The sequence below is a fragment of the Orussus abietinus genome, unplaced genomic scaffold (assembly GCF_000612105.2).
Source record: "Orussus abietinus isolate OABI.00-Male unplaced genomic scaffold, Oabi_2.0 scaffold119, whole genome shotgun sequence".
Lineage (NCBI taxonomy): Eukaryota > Metazoa > Arthropoda > Insecta > Hymenoptera > Orussidae > Orussus > Orussus abietinus.
Window position 1 is genome coordinate 1 of NW_019394337.1, and position 18,270 is coordinate 18,270.

Consider the following 18,270-nt stretch of genomic DNA (forward strand, 5'->3'; position numbering starts at 1 on the left):
TTAGGCTGACTTTTTTATATCACCTTAAGGTGAAGTGAAACCCCCTAATAATACGTTACTGAATTAACGGTGCTAGATGACATGGAGAGACACGAGGAAAGGTAAACAGAATTTGAAATAAGAAAGAAATACAACACCTAGATCGCTGCAGAGAGTGTTCCAATTAAAATTTAGCGTTAGATTATGGATTAGTTCTAACAGTTCCGTATTTAATTAATGAAATCGCGGTCCTAATTGTTGACAAATGATCGCTATGTTTCGGTGATGGTCGAATGATTCAACAATATGATTCAGGTGTTATTAGCGATAGGAAGTGGCTTGTCGTCGTAGATACAGGTTGCTCTCGTGGTTGTCACATCCCGGGGGTTCCGATAATGCGCTCAGTCACTTGTTTGTGCAACATTCTTATATAAGACTCGAGGCGTCGTATCTCCGATACTCGGCTAGATTCAGTTCAGTTGTACAAGTGACGGCGAAGCAGCCTTCTCACGGCAAGACATGGCAAGGCCTCGAGTTCTCGTTACCAGCAATGACACCCCACAACCTGGAATAGATTTGCTTAAAACCAAGTAAGTTTTTCGAGAAAATGTGAAGAATAAGGGGGTATGAGAACGTAATTACGGTAATTCAAGTACCAACATGGGCGTCCTTAACACATCTTTTCCAATTCTTAGGTCGGATGCGTCAATTGTTATTAGTACATTGCTAGTTAACCGTAGTTAACCGATCACAAATTAAGATTCCATCAACTCTGATTAAAGCTAACAGATGATTAAAGTGATATGAAAGGTGCTGAGAAATTTAATCGACGTCGATAAAATACAATTCATTCATTCCCTTCTAGGTGGTAACGACATTCTGAATACTCAAGTGGTAATATAAGTCGGCGTGTCATGTTACCGACGTTTATATCTATATTGAAGTCTGTTGCACTCTACGCTGAGAATTATACGAAATGAAACGTTCTATGGATCATTTCGGTAAAGTAATAATATAATGATCTATGTAAAACTGTTAAAATCCCGTGAAATCATGATTTTTGATACCGTAATGGACCAGTGGTGCCATCTGTGACGTTTAGCTGCACTACATTTTTGCTCTAAAATCATTTGTTACCCACAGGACGAGCCAGCACTCTCTTGCAATCGGTGGAGAAAGTATTTTCCACATTTTCCCATCTGACACGGTAATATTCCAGTTTTATAATATTCTAACTGACTTGCGCTAAACCCTGAAACTCCTCATTTTCGATTCTAAGGTGACATGAAAGAATCAGCCTATATATATACATATATATATATGATAGGTAAAATCGTTCGTGAAAATATTGTCCAAATTCAGTGTACCGATTCGTTTCAAATATTACCACGTGAATGTAGAGGCCCTGAGGTAGGCCCTGAAACTCATGAAATTTTTTTTTTTACCAAAATTATTTATTTATCATGAACTAGAACAGACATGGCGTGATCGAGGAATGTTTTCGATGTTTTACGCTTCTTGAAGGCATAGAATCGAAAATGAAGAATTTCAGGACTTACAATTAGCTCGAACAATGTAGAATATCTTGGAATTAAATATTGCAGAGTCAGATGGAAAAATATGGAAAATACTTTCACGAACGATTGCAAGAGAATACTGGCTTGTTTGAGGGCTAACGCGTGTTTTTAGAGGGAAAATTTAGTTCCAGCTAAACGTCACAGATGGCGACGCTGGTTCGTCAAAATATAAACAGTCATGAGACCATGGGATTTCGGCAGTTCTAAATCGATCTTGTTTATCATTACTTTACCGAAGTGACATATAGAACCCTTCACTTCGTATAATTCTCAACGTAGGCTGTACATAATTTTAACATAAATATAAATGTCGGTAACGTGATGCGTCGGCTTATGTTAACCACTTGAGTATCCAAAATGGCGTTACCATCAAAAAAGGTATGAATGCATTTCATTTTATCGACGTCGATTACATTTATCAGCGCCTTTCTTACACCCTGAAGGTGATATGAAAGGGTCATTCTATACATATAAAACGTCAAAATATTTATAAAACTTTTCTACAAACCGGTGCACCGGTGTTCATCAAATCATTTGAAACTTCAGCAGGTGACTATGAAGGCCCCATGGAAGAACGCGATGTTCGTAAAATTTCATTTTTCACAAAGAATGTAACCTTGGTTCTAGTCTAGGCTAAATAGAAAGCAATTCGTTTGGAGAAATGAAATTCAACGGGCATCGCGTCCTCTCTTAGGACCTTTATAATCACGTGCTGAAGTTTCAAAGGATTTGATGCCCCAATTTGGAGAAAAGTTTGATAAATATTCTTTAGTTTTTAGAATGACCCTTTCGTATCACCTTAACAAGTCATAACAATTATCATCAGGAATCAAACAACAAGAGTCACAAGAATTAATTCCCCTGTATATTTTGATTAAATATATGTTTTTTATATTTTATGTCAACGTGTAACGTTATTTTTATTTATTATCAAGTAATTATATGTACGTTGGGAACAGTAGTACGAGTAAAGTTGACTCCAGTTATCTACATTGTCGAAAAACGCGTTCGATAAAATGTGCACTCTACGCCGAGAAGTATACGAAATGAGGCCTTTCAACCGTAATTTCGGTAAAGTAATAATTAAGAGATCGATGTAAAACTGTCGAAATCCCTCGGATTCATGATTTTTGCTGCTCCAATGGACCAAACGGCGCCATCTGCGACGTTTAACCGCAACTAAATGTTTGCCCGAAAAATTCGCGTTACCCACAGAACAAGCCAGTACTCTCTTGCAGTCGTTGATGAAAGTAATTTTCATATTTTCCCACGTGACTCCGTAATATTCCATTTCTATACTATTATAAATTGTTCGAGCTAGGTTCTGAAACTTATTTTCGATTCTAAGCCTTCGAGAAGCGTAAAACATCGAAAACGGACCCGGACCACGGCATATAGGTTCTAGTCCATGATAAATAAATAAATTTTTTTATAAAAAAATGAAATTTCACGAGGTTGTGGACCTACCTCGTGGCCTCTATATTCGCGTGGTAAGGTTTCAAATGAACGGGTACATCTAATTCGGAGAATACTTTCGCGAACAATTTGACCTCTCGGATACATTTAGGCTGACTTTTTTATATCACCTTAAGGTGAAGTGAAACCCCCTAATAATACGTTACTGAATTAACGGTGCTAGATGACATGGAGAGACACGAGGAAAGGTAAACAGAATTTGAAATAAGAAAGAAATACAACACCTAGATCGCTGCAGAGAGTGTTCCAATTAAAATTTAGCGTTAGATTATGGATTAGTTCTAACAGTTCCGTATTTAATTAATGAAATCGCGGTCCTAATTGTTGACAAATGATCGCTATGTTTCGGTGATGGTCGAATGATTCAACAATATGATTCAGGTGTTATTAGCGATAGGAAGTGGCTTGTCGTCGTAGATACAGGTTGCTCTCGTGGTTGTCACATCCCGGGGGTTCCGATAATGCGCTCAGTCACTTGTTTGTGCAACATTCTTATATAAGACTCGAGGCGTCGTATCTCCGATACTCGGCTAGATTCAGTTCAGTTGTACAAGTGACGGCGAAGCAGCCTTCTCACGGCAAGACATGGCAAGGCCTCGAGTTCTCGTTACCAGCAATGACACCCCACAACCTGGAATAGATTTGCTTAAAACCAAGTAAGTTTTTCGAGAAAATGTGAAGAATAAGGGGGTATGAGAACGTAATTACGGTAATTCAAGTACCAACATGGGCGTCCTTAACACATCTTTTCCAATTCTTAGGTCGGATGCGTCAATTGTTATTAGTACATTGCTAGTTAACCGTAGTTAACCGATCACAAATTAAGATTCCATCAACTCTGATTAAAGCTAACAGATGATTAAAGTGATATGAAAGGTGCTGAGAAATTTAATCGACGTCGATAAAATACAATTCATTCATTCCCTTCTAGGTGGTAACGACATTCTGAATACTCAAGTGGTAATATAAGTCGGCGTGTCATGTTACCGACGTTTATATCTATATTGAAGTCTGTTGCACTCTACGCTGAGAATTATACGAAATGAAACGTTCTATGGATCATTTCGGTAAAGTAATAATATAATGATCTATGTAAAACTGTTAAAATCCCGTGAAATCATGATTTTTGATACCGTAATGGACCAGTGGTGCCATCTGTGACGTTTAGCTGCACTACATTTTTGCTCTAAAATCATTTGTTACCCACAGGACGAGCCAGCACTCTCTTGCAATCGGTGGAGAAAGTATTTTCCACATTTTCCCATCTGACACGGTAATATTCCAGTTTTATAATATTCTAACTGACTTGCGCTAAACCCTGAAACTCCTCATTTTCGATTCTAAGGTGACATGAAAGAATCAGCCTATATATATACATATATATATATGATAGGTAAAATCGTTCGTGAAAATATTGTCCAAATTCAGTGTACCGATTCGTTTCAAATATTACCACGTGAATGTAGAGGCCCTGAGGTAGGCCCTGAAACTCATGAAATTTTTTTTTTTACCAAAATTATTTATTTATCATGAACTAGAACAGACATGGCGTGATCGAGGAATGTTTTCGATGTTTTACGCTTCTTGAAGGCATAGAATCGAAAATGAAGAATTTCAGGACTTACAATTAGCTCGAACAATGTAGAATATCTTGGAATTAAATATTGCAGAGTCAGATGGAAAAATATGGAAAATACTTTCACGAACGATTGCAAGAGAATACTGGCTTGTTTGAGGGCTAACGCGTGTTTTTAGAGGGAAAATTTAGTTCCAGCTAAACGTCACAGATGGCGACGCTGGTTCGTCAAAATATAAACAGTCATGAGACCATGGGATTTCGGCAGTTCTAAATCGATCTTGTTTATCATTACTTTACCGAAGTGACATATAGAACCCTTCACTTCGTATAATTCTCAACGTAGGCTGTACATAATTTTAACATAAATATAAATGTCGGTAACGTGATGCGTCGGCTTATGTTAACCACTTGAGTATCCAAAATGGCGTTACCATCAAAAAAGGTATGAATGCATTTCATTTTATCGACGTCGATTACATTTATCAGCGCCTTTCTTACACCCTGAAGGTGATATGAAAGGGTCATTCTATACATATAAAACGTCAAAATATTTATAAAACTTTTCTACAAACCGGTGCACCGGTGTTCATCAAATCATTTGAAACTTCAGCAGGTGACTATGAAGGCCCCATGGAAGAACGCGATGTTCGTAAAATTTCATTTTTCACAAAGAATGTAACCTTGGTTCTAGTCTAGGCTAAATAGAAAGCAATTCGTTTGGAGAAATGAAATTCAACGGGCATCGCGTCCTCTCTTAGGACCTTTATAATCACGTGCTGAAGTTTCAAAGGATTTGATGCCCCAATTTGGAGAAAAGTTTGATAAATATTCTTTAGTTTTTAGAATGACCCTTTCGTATCACCTTAACAAGTCATAACAATTATCATCAGGAATCAAACAACAAGAGTCACAAGAATTAATTCCCCTGTATATTTTGATTAAATATATGTTTTTTATATTTTATGTCAACGTGTAACGTTATTTTTATTTATTATCAAGTAATTATATATTATATAATATATAATATATTATTACTTGAAAGTTTTCGGAAGAATTACATTTAGATTCGTCATCTTAGGTGCGATGTTACGATCATACAAGAAGCCGTGCCATCTTCAGATGTAGTTTTACAAGCAATCCCTGGACACGATGCGATCTTTCTTTCCACCCACGCGAATATTAATACCAGGTTCCTCGATGTAGCAGGTAAAATAAATATTAAGTTAAATAAATATTGAGTTAATATATTTCCAGCAACAAATTCACGCGATTTGTTTTCGAGGTGACGACCCTAAAGCATATTCTATAGGTTTCAAAGGATGCACTATGCACTTACATCGATTTCTTTTACAATGCTTCTAAAGTAATGAGAAAGTGGCATGAAAGGGCTAAAATTGGTTATGAAACTTTTCTCCGAACTGGGTGTACCGAATCGTATGAAATTTTAGTATGTGAATATGAAAGCCCTAAGGAATGTCCTGAAACTCATGAAATTTCATTTCTTATAAAAAACTTGTTTATTTATCATGGACTAGAACCAGCATGACGTGTTCTACTTATATTTTTGATATTTTATATTTCATGAAGCCTTAAAACTAAAAATGAAGACTTTCAGTACTTTGCTACAACAATTTAGGATTCCATAGTAGCCGAATATTACCGAGTCAAGGGAAAAAATATGGAAAAAAGCTCTAACAGCAGAAAATATTTGTCTTATATTTTCTATATATTTAACGAATATCGTACATATTGTAAATATTTACCAGACATTTGAAATATTTGCAAAACCTTTACTTTAGAATATTGTTTTTCTGATATTTGTTTCATATTAGCTGCACCTGTTTTCGTCATATTTTTCTTATAGATATACAAAACCTTTCGTTTCATTATAATATAAGTATATTTTAAATAATATCTGCCGAATACATTGTAGATGTTTTAAAGATATTTCAAACCAAAATCACACGATTTGCTCCCATAAGGAAATAATGGAACAAAAATATTGCAACGGTTTGTCGTGTCATATATTTTTTTATAAAAAAAGGGAAATTTCATGAGTTTCAGGACCTACCTTAGGATCTCCATATTCCCTTGGTAAAATGAAATAAAAAAAAAAACTAGTCGTTACACCCAATTCAGAGAATACTGTCACGAACGATTTTACCTCTCGGATACACACACATTCTGACTTAATAATTCTGAATAATTGACTTGTCTCGAAGGACCGATTCTAAGAGTTGTGTCAACAATGTCTGCCGGCTACGACCACTTGGATGTGCCGGAAATCAAAAGGAGGGGAATAAAAGTTGGGCACACACCAAATGTGTTGACACATGCAGTTGCTGAAATTGCTGTCATGCTCACGTTAAATGCTGCAAGGCGTGCTCACGAAGGTCGTCTCAAACTGGAGGAGTAAGACGAATACGCCTAATTACACATATCGCATAAATAATATAATAAATGACGTTATTTTTCGGTCATTGTTTGTTCGTGACGTCACATGTCGAAGCCACACAGGACTATAAAGAGATACGACGTCGTGTGTTGAAGGCATCTCCACTTTGGAAGTCTAAGATTTTTTATTTTAACATTAATCTATTTCTATTCATTTTTTTTACACATTACGCTATACCATAAAAGAATAAGGTGAATGTTACGTTTAGGGGGCCAATCTTCGATGATCTTGACCTTGACATATATTATCAAGGTCACCCTCCTTAGTAACTTCCATGAGGTTTTAGCCATCTCTCGTTGTTCGTTCGTTTGCTTCTCGTTGTTTAAGGTGAAGTGAACCATCCTTCAAATCAATCGATTCGAATACAGCACTTTTTCTTAAGGGTATTAGACCAAATTGTCCGAAACTTTGACACATCACTCCTGATCATCTAAGAATTGTCCTGACACATTGAAAATTTGGATTTTTCAAAACAATTTTTTAACTCAATCCAGACCAGAACCAAAATGGCGTCGAGCTCTCATATTTCGATCGATATACAATTATCGAAGGCTCTGATATGAGAATCGAAAGGGTCAGGACAATTTTACGACAATTCAGAACACTCTGGTAATCGATAAACTTGCATTTGAACGGGATAGAGGCAAAAAAAGTGTTGTATGCGCTTCTATGCCAGAACGACGGTAATACGCGGTCTCGGAGTAAAAATTTAATTGACCTGGAAATCACAGATGGCGCAGGAGGTCCCTCCGCAGTCAATTAGGGTCCCAGAAAGCATGGATCCAGAGGATTTTTGGAGTTTTACTTCAATTTCTTTACAATTATTGTACGAAAACGAAAGGTGGAGTATGCCATTTGGTACAATACCCAATATAATTCGACACAGCTGTCAATATAAGAACGAACGTCGGCAACGTAGGCATTTAGAAAAATCTTCTTTATCGACGTCGATCAAGTTCCTCGACGTGTTTCACTTCACCTTAACCGGAGGTAAAGAATACCAAATCTCGCCCTATCTCGATGATATTTTCCACGTGTATTTATACGGAACTTTTCTAAAGATGAAGAAATGAAGTATATAGAATTAAAAGTGCAATTATGTGACACATAATGTACAACATTCAGGGGCAAGATGGAAAGAAGACCCCAATGGTTGTTGGGGTACGATTTACGAGGATCTACTATTGGCATCGTCGGTTTAGGAAATATCGGACAAGCTGTTGCTCACATGTTGAAAGCATTCAACGTCGGCCAGATTATCTATACTGGTCATTCTCGGAAAAAAGCTGGTTAATATATTTACAGTATAAAAAGTAATGTGTTTTAAGGTGATATGAAAGTGGCGCCAAAGAGGCTCATTTATGAAACTTCTCCGAGCTGGGTACACCGAATCGTTTCAAACTTTATAACGTGAATGTGGAGGTTTCAGGGAAGGTCCTGACCCCCATGGAATTTCAATTTTTGTAAAATTTCTTCAGAGGTATATTTAACATCTTTTATAAAAAATTAAATTTCATGAGTGCCAGGACCTTCCTTGTAGTCTCCGTGTTCGCAATGCGAAGTTTGAATCGATTTGGTCCACTCAGTTTGGAGAAAAGTTTCATGAACAATTGATTCCTCGGATGGCACTTTCGCATCGCCTTAACACGACCGAAATGTACAAGTCAATGTTTTGGTTGCGTTACAGGCGATGATTTGGGAGCATTTTTTGTCTCGCTTGATGAGCTTCTGGCGCAAAGTGACGTTGTAATCATTGCCGTGCCATTAACGAATGAAACTCTTGGCTTGTTTAATGACGACACTTTCGCTAAAATGAAGAAGAACGCCATTTTAGTAAACGTGGGACGCGGGAAAATCGTAAAAACGGATTCTCTCGTCAAGGCACTTCGGAACAAGACCATCTTTGCAGCAGGCCTCGATGTTACGGATCCAGAGCCCCTGCCTGTAGATCATGAACTCCTAAAATTACCCAATGCAGGTGACAACCTTTTAATATTAACCCAATAACGTTGATAACCATGAGAAGACGATATCGCGAATTATTGCCCGATGGCAAAATCCCTAGTAGCGCAGAATAATTTATATGTATTTTTTCTAATCTTTGCTAAATATCTCAAGCGACAGATATTTTAAAACGTCTCGTAGATTTTATATGAAGATACCTGAAATATTAATTGAAAATCTGAATTACTTATTCAGTTTTAATAATTTATAAACATGTATAACATTTTTTTTATTTATAAACATGCAATGATTTTTTTATTTATAAACATGCAGCATACAAATATGCACCAGAATACATTTTTTTACCTTATGATTATTATCGGACACTTCGTTTGGTCAATCGGTTCGGGACCCCACCGGTGTGATTCTAAGGATCCACTGATAACGACAAAATGTATGGAGTCGCCTACTCCCGATACTTCCCATCCGGCCCCGGAAATGAGTAACCTGGGCACAAGACCCAACGTAACCCTTACCGGACCTCGAAAACAATAGATGGATCCGATTTAGACGGGCGGGTCGATAAACGATCAGCCGAGGGATCACAAATGACGGACGACGTACGCGATATTTATAACGGAAGAGCTCCGATTAACGACCTTATAAAACGATATGATAAAATGACCACATAAGAATTTAGATTCAAAAGTCGGCACAAACATATTCGCGGTATTTACAAGATGGAAAGGATTTCATCCCTAGAAAGGTTTACTTATCATTTTGACTAGCCGGTTACGCCCTAACTGGACGATTAATTGACGATAAAATGACCACATAAGAATTTAGATTCAAAAGTCGGCAAAGACAAACATATTTGCGGTATTTACAAAATGGAAACGGTTTCATCCCTAGAAGGGTTTATTTACCATTTTGACTAGCCAGTTACGCCCTTACGGGACGATTAATTGACGATGAAGGGTTTACTTATCATTTTGACTAGCCGGTTACGCCCTTACAGAACGATTAATTAACGATAAAATGACCACATAAAAATTTAGATTCAAAAGTCGGCAAAGGCAAACGTATTCGCGGTATTTACAAGATGGAGACGATTTCATCCCTAGAAGGGTTTACTTATCATTTCGACTAGCCAGTTACGCCCTTACGGGACGATTAATTGACGATGAAGGGTTTACTTATCATTTTGACTAGCCGCTTACGCCCTAACTGGACGATTAATTGACGATAAAATGACCACATAAAAATTTAGATTCAAAAGTCGGCAAAGGCAAACATATTCGCGGTATTTACAAGATGGAAACGATTTCATCCCTAGAAGGGTTTACTTATCATTTTCACTAGCCGGTTACGCCCTTACGGGACGATTAATTGACGATGAAGGGTTTACTTATCATTTTGACTAGCCGCTTACGCCCTAACTGGACGATTAATTGACGATAAAATGACCACATAAAAATTTAGATTCAAAAGTCGGCAAAGACAAACGTATTCGCGGTATTTACAAGATGGAAAGGATTTCATCCCTAGAAGGGTTTACTTACCATTTTGACTAGCCGGTTACGCCCTTACGGGACGATTAATTCGGCTGTGCGGGATAGTGGTGGCGCTCCTCCTACTTGGTGTCCGGGAACTGTTTGGCTCCCGGCACCTGAAATCGGTAGCTGCGGCGATACCCGATGTTCCCTGAACAATGAGGAATTGATTCTAGGAAGATCCTCCTGACTCCTCACCGGACTCATCCCTACTCTCCTATGTCGGTGTCGTCGATAATTTAGAATACCGTCTAATTCCTTCGCGAGACGATCCAACCGGTAGATAAAAGCACCGATAAAGACGTCATCCTCGATCCGGGAACTCACCGATAATGCAACAAGGAGCTAAAGATAAACTTAAAACCTAAACGAAACGCGATTTACAAGTAATTGTACAAAAGGGACGAAATTTAACCTAATTGATTGACTGGGGTGACCCCGAGTGCCACCAGACGGTTAAAAATGTCGAAAAATAACCCAAATCTGTCCTCACCATCACCGCCCTGCTTTCATTTGTGACGTTTTATCGTGCCGCGTCATAACGCATAACAATTCCACCTAACTGCTGGATCTTGAGCAGCAGCCTGATGACCCATCATCCTCGTAGCTTTATTAGGAACTTTTTCTCTTTTCTTTTCAAATCAGTCTTTTCAAAATATTTCCATTCTGAACTATGGAATTTATAACACCCTTCATACCAGATGTCTTGAATTCGCAAATCACCGTGCTAGCCGAACATCACTCGATGGATCACCGTGAAGCCTCCGAAAACTCGATCACCGACGAAAAACATTCATGGGAACGCACCCTAGCCTTCCAAGCGCTCCTGCATTTAAGATGCCTGACCCCCAGACGAGGAACCTTCTGGTGGCACGAAGGAAAAAACGAACAGCTATGCAATCGATGCTACTATCATCTACCCCAACAACACCATTGGCCCGAATTCGTTTTTGTCTGCTGGCACCGCTTGAGGCATAAGAATTATCTCGACGACAAATGCTCCAGCTGCCGTGATAACCTATTTTGGATCCGACCAGCAGTAGATTGCAAGACATGCCTGACTGCTTACCTAGATACAAGCCCTAACACGCTCGCAGAAAGAAGCGAAATAATTCTCGATCCACAGTAACCACAACCATAAACCAACTATCCCACCGTAAATTTGTTGTGACTTTTGGGAATGACCTGCGCCTATTGTCGCCAGGGGTCCGACGTTTCGCAAACGTTGCAGTTCGCTTCATCGGGTCATGGTCTTCGTCACTGATGAAATGTGTCCTTGTTCTTGGGGAGTTCCCTCTTAGAGTGTTGAGGTGCATCCTGATTAGCCGATTCGGATTGCTTGGTGGGGAGGTCGACCAATCCGGGGTCGCATGGTCGGGGGTCAATCAATTTGGTTTTGAGAATTTCGAAGAATCCACTGCCAAAACGGAATAATCGGCATGAAGGACATGAAGGGCTAAAAGATCCCAAAGTTGCCATCGGAATGCGGAGCAATTGCCCAGGCAACCCATGAAGTGGAATATGCGTACATTAATCGTTTAAATTAGGTCTATAGATATACCAAACGTTATCGTCTATCATCCACATAAAAAAATATCTAAAAGATATATATAAATATCAATGTCTATTGTAGATGAAAATTATATATCCACCATTGATCTACAAACATCTACTTATTTCTTGACGCACACAAAATATATAATAGCTCTAATGGACACCTACCAAAGGTTAATCAACATCGTTGAAAATACGTTCAGAAAAATAAAAAGACACCTGGTAATCAAATACAATATGTAAATCTTTTTCACGCGTATATTTGCAGTACATATATCATAAACGTCTAGATGACCTGTATAAAATTTTAAACTATTCGAAAACGTTAAATTGATAGTTTATATTCAGCTTTCACAGCTTATAAAAATGTAATTACACTGAAAAGAAATACGCACATTTAAATGAAATAGCTTTAAATAATATTCATAAAATTCATGCACTGTTAGTATATAAGGTTGTACTAAAATTATGAGTTTAGTATCTTAAATGTGAATCGGTATACATTTATTATACACTATTAAATATAAAGATGATTTTATAACATACCACTACAATTTTTTAAATGACTTAATTTTACAATCACACGAGTTTTTTTTTAAGAATAAGTTTACAACAAGATCCAATAAGTATCTTTAACACCGATCGAGAAGTATCGGGGCGGTCTTCATAAGTCCGAAAAATATTTATTCCTTCATAAACTTTTGGCAAAGATTTTGGATCTTTTTACAAATACGTATGAATATCTATAGACGTTAATTAACCATATATTGTAGATATCTATGATATATATCTATTACGTACCATATCCGGATATCTAGCCTTTGAGCGTATCTAAAATAAAGTTCATAGATATCTATATATATATCATACATACGTTCAATAAACATTTATATACGATTAATTTACGGATATTCCACGTTCCGGGGTACGTGGGTATATATAGGTAACATCCATTCTGGAAGTCACCACCATATGTACCAACGTATATATCATACATACGTTCAATAAACATTTATATACAATTAATTTACGGATATTCCACGTTCCGGGGTGCGTGGGTATACATAGGTAACACCCATTCTGGAAGTCACCACCATATATATATCATACATACGTTCAATAAACATTTATATACGATTAATTTACGGATATTCCACATTCCGGGGTGCGTGGGTATATATAAGTAACACCCATTCTGGAAGTCACCACCAGTACGTTATATTATTATTCAGCAACAAGTGTCAGTCAGCACTGTTCAATTCATTTAATTCTAACTAAAACGGAAAGGTTTCGCTCAAAATTACTTCAAATGTTATAAAACCCTGCAAATGCAAATGAATAAACCTTTAGATAACCTCGAAACTGTGCAACTCCGACCACATATAAGCTATTTAAAAAGCCGCTAAAGAGCTCCATAAGCAAAAAATGTATTCATATTCAGAGTGTTCCATTAAGAATAACAAATTTAATTATTTAATATATACATATATAAGTATATCATGACTCTTTCATGACACTTTAAAGGTATAGAACCCTTAGATAAATCATTCTGTTTCATCTGGTCACAATTGGACAGAATATATTTCCGTTAATATGGTTTTCCGGACAAATATCTTGTAGGAGAAGAAAATAATTTTATTCCCGCATTATATAATTTCTTTACAAAGGGACGGAGATTCTCCGTGAAAGAAAAGCAAAATATCTTTGAAATTAATAATTATTATTATCTATATATGTGAATTCACCAATTGAATAACGTTATTCATACGTTTTATTGTCAACAGTTGTAATTCCTCATTTGGGCAGTGCAACTATACAGACCCGAAACGAGATGTCAATTCTGGCAGCACAAAACATCCTTAACGGACTGGACGGTAATCCTTTGGTCCACGAACTCTGAACGACACAGGACCGTGACAATACATTGTATTATAATTACGTATTACCTAGATATTTGTACGCAAGTATCTTTAATTACTTCATAGTAAATTAGTGTACTTTATTACAAATATGTAAAACATAGAACAATATAAAATCTGACGTCCAAGTATCGTTTGAATTCCTCTCCGTTCAAAACGAGAGTCTTGTTAAGTGGCCATAAAATAAAAAAATTACTCGTTCTTGAAAGTAATTAGAATTTGCGATAGATATTGCGTATCTACATTCTACAAACTAGAACCCCGCACTGAGAGAAAAATCTAGATGCATTAACTACTTTTTTTAATTAATCTTCAAAGTTCAAAAAGGGCTCAGATACTTTTTATAGCAAAACATTTTTTCTGAACTAGGAAATCTACCAACGGTTACTATGTTTTTTTTTACTTTTTGGAAGAAGGGAAATGAACCATTCTGCGTGTACTATACTTTCCTAGGATGAATAACCAAACTTTTTACTATTTATATACTTTATTATTTTTAACGTAACCGATATATCATCGCACATTATACATGCCCAGATAGTATTATGAACTGTAGTGAATAGTTTCGTTGACCATTAAATCTTTTTCCAAAAATAATTTCTGTAATTATTGACATTTATTAAATGTACTATGTCTGACCTGTTGACATTCTCGCATATTTTAGCGTCAGGTAGGGATGGAGGAGTATCTTATATGCAAACGAGCGATCCGCATCATTTGCGAGAAAGTTTCGCCATCTACCGATGCCATCGAAACTACCTTCAACAAAGTTTACAGTAACGTTCGGGACAAATTGGAAGTTGATTTAATCAAACCGCAATGGTAAACGGTTGTATCGGGAATATCGTTGCATCTACTGGAAGTAGAGGAAATAACCACATCTTGCCCCGAGAGTTAACAATGTTTAAAAGGTAACCTAAGTATTCCAAAATGGTAAGAAACTTAACTATAAATATTGTTACCGGGTCTACACAATTCATACAAAAGCCAGGAGGATGCTCAACCATTGAAAAATAGTTGCAGCTACGATAAATTGCGTTCCTTTAAGAAAATAGCTTTAAGGTGAAGTGAAACACGTCGAAGAACTTGATCGACGTCGATAAAGAAGATTTTCCTAAATGCCTACGTTGCCGACTTTCGTTTTTATATCGACAGCTGGGTCGAATTATATTGGGTATTGTACCAAATGGCATACTCCACCTGTCGTTTTCGTACAATAAATATAAAGAAATCAAAGTAAAACTCCAAAAATCCTCTGGATTCATGCTTTCTGGGGCCCTAATTGACTGCAGAGGGACCCCCTGCGCCATTTGTGATTTCCAGGTCAATTAAATTTTCACTCCGAGACCTCGTATTACCATCATTTTGGCATACAAGCACATACAACACTTTTTTTACCTTTATCCGGTTCAATTGCGAGTTTATCGATTACCAGAGTGTTCTAAATTGTTGTAAAATTGTCCTGACCCTTTCGATTCTCATATCAGAACCGTCGATAATTGTATATTGATCGAAATATGAGAGCTCGACGCCATTTTGGTTCTGGTCTGGACTGAGTTAAACAATTTTCTTGAAAAATCCAAATTTTGAATGTGTCAGGATAATTTTTAGATGATGAGGAGTGATGTGTCAAAGTTTCGGACAGTTTGGTCTAATACCCTTAAGAAAAAGTATTGTATTCGTATCGACTGATTTGAAGGGTGTTTCACTTCACCTTAACGGGGTCAAATTGTTCAGTTTACCAGCTCTTTTTCTTTCAGTGCCGTGGCGTATCGTTCTAACTCAAACGCGCAAGATGCGATAATACGAGTTTCTTAATCGCCGTCCTCGTCCGATTGCCGACGGCACTCGCAAAGTAGCGCAAACTTTTTGGGGACGACGGAGAACTGCACGTAAAGATTCCCAGGTCTTGAGGGACCTTTCCTCCGATCTCCGACCCCTCGGAACTAAATGTCTCCCTTCCCCAGTTGCAGGACTTCAACTTTTATTTCTTCTTCAGAAGTAAAAACAAAAGAATGTTTCTAATCCCCCTACTTCAGAAAAACGAAACGTTCAAGTACATTAATGTCCGATCCCACCACCCTCGGTTAAAAAAACTAATCCTCGGTTATAACGAGTTGCCCGCTCCACCGCATTTTAACGGCGGGTTAATTTTCATCAACCGTCGGGAAGATTAACCATCCAAATTCAATTTTTTAGCTTTAGTTAATTTTTTAGCTTTAGTTAATTTTTTAACTTCAACCTAAAAACTGCACAAACGGGAGAAAAACGTGGATTACATTGAGGATGTATTAACATCTTCTTATGAGGAAACGGATGCAGACGTTTTTGATTTTATTTACTACTAATCAATGATCGACGTACACTTGAAAATATATTTAGGAAATATGAGAGTCAGCCCATATATATCTGAGAGGTCACATCATTGGAGAACGTATTCCTCGAATTGGGGGGACCGATTCGTTTCAAATTTTACCACGTGAACATGGAGACCCTAATGGAGGTTTTGAAACTCATGAAATTTCATTTTTCGTGCAAAATTTATTTACTTATCATGGGCTGGAACCAACATGGCGTGGTCGTACGCTTCTTCGAGGATTAGAATCGAAAATGAAGAGTTTCAGGACCTACCTCGAACAATTTAGAATACCGTAGAAATGGAATATTATAGAGTCAGATGGGAAAATATGGAAAATACTTTGACCGACGATTGCATAAAAACGCTGGCTTGTCCCGGGGCTAACGCGTATTTTTAGAGCAAAAATTTAGTTGCAGCTAAACATCACAGATGGCAACGTTGATTCGTCAAAATATAAACGGTAAAGAATTCACGGGATTTCGACAGTTTTACGTCGATCTTTTTATCATTATTTAACTGAAATGATATACGGGACGCTTCAGTTCGTATAACTCTCAACGTAGATGTTAAAAGACTTCAACAAAACTATGTATGTCGGCAACGGGACGCGCTAGTTTACGGGTTTGTCCGAATAGTAATGTCAGGGAGTCGATTTAAAAACATGTATAGATCAGATCGGTACAACGCATTAAGGTGAAGTGAAACCCCCTTCAAATCAGTTGATTGGAATACAACGCTTCTTTTTAAGGGTATTAGACTAAACTGACCGAAACTTTGACACGTCACTCCCGATCATCTAAGAATTGTCCTGACACATTTAAAATTTGGATTTTTGGAACAAATTTTTTAACTCAGCCCAAACCAGAACCAAAATAGCGTCAAGCTCTCATATTTCGCTCAATATACAATTATCGAAGGCTCTGATATGAGAATCGAAAGGGTCAGGACAATTTTACGACAATTTAGAACACTCTGGTAATCGAGAACCTCGCATTTGAATGGGATAAAGGCAAAAAAAGAGTTGTATGCGTTTCTATGCTAAAACGATGGGAATGCGAGGTCTCGGAGTGAAAATTTAATTGACCTGGAAATCACAGATGGCGCAGGGGGTCCCTCTGCAGTCAATTAGGGCCCCAGAAAGCATGAATCCAGGGGATTTCTGGAGTTTTACTTCGATTTCTTGACATTTATTATACGAAAATGACAGGTGGAGTATGCCATTTGGTACAATATCCAATTTAATTCGACCCAGCTGTCAATATAAAAACGAACGTCGGCAACGTAGGCATTTAAAAAAACCTTCTTTATCGACGTCGATCAAGTTCCTCGAGGTGTTTCACTTCACCTTAAAAAGTTTGAAAATAGGATCCTCCCACGTCGATACATCGCTTCGAGAGCGAATCATATTCTATGGGTGAACAAAAATGTTATTTGTTCGGCCAAATATTTGGTGCGGGGAAGAATACCATTTTTGTCTTCATAAATTTGCTAATGAATGTATATTTGGACGAATTGGTCTAATAACCGAATTTTTTGTTATTGCCAGTAAGCCTTGCAAAATATTCACACAAAATGCCCCTGAACTTTCAAGAAGTTTCTGACACAGTGAACGTTACACTTCTGAATTAACGTCCTCGATTCAATTGAATAAGTAAAAATAATTTATCGCGCGTAGCTTATTATTTAAAGAACTATTTTTCGCTAATCTTTACACTTTCATGAATCAAGTACCATCTGAGCGCATTTGAATTCTTCCCGTAATTTGCAAATCTGTTTCGAAACCAAAACGGACGCGTTTCGGGCAATTTCGGAGGAAACCCAATGATGGTCACATCTGGGTATGCGGTTCCGATCATGGATCGATTGCTGGGACAT

The 18,270-nt window shown here is 37.4% G+C and overlaps 1 protein-coding gene across 4 annotated transcripts in view; it reads left to right on the top strand.

The window, feature by feature from the left end:
* Nucleotides 1-107: 107 nt before the first annotated feature.
* LOC105697804 (glyoxylate reductase/hydroxypyruvate reductase) overlaps nucleotides 108-18,270 on the top strand; it is a 41,740-nt gene continuing 23,577 nt past the window's right edge. For 2 of the 4 annotated variants that reach the window (XM_012421462.1, XM_012421463.1), the window contains exon 1: nucleotides 5,701-5,817. Coding sequence is in view for 2 of the 4 variants with exons in the window: in XM_012421465.2 (XP_012276888.1) it covers nucleotides 499-569; nucleotides 5,690-5,817; nucleotides 6,834-7,023; nucleotides 8,192-8,355; nucleotides 8,754-9,044; nucleotides 13,902-14,017 (960 nt within the window). In the remaining 2 variants the exon portion in view is untranslated. Of the gene's footprint in view, nucleotides 570-3,227; nucleotides 3,689-5,689; nucleotides 5,818-6,833; nucleotides 7,024-8,191; nucleotides 8,356-8,753; nucleotides 9,045-13,901; nucleotides 14,165-18,270 lie in introns of those variants that run through there. The other 2 variants (XM_012421465.2, XM_012421464.2) reach the window with 2 other exon arrangements.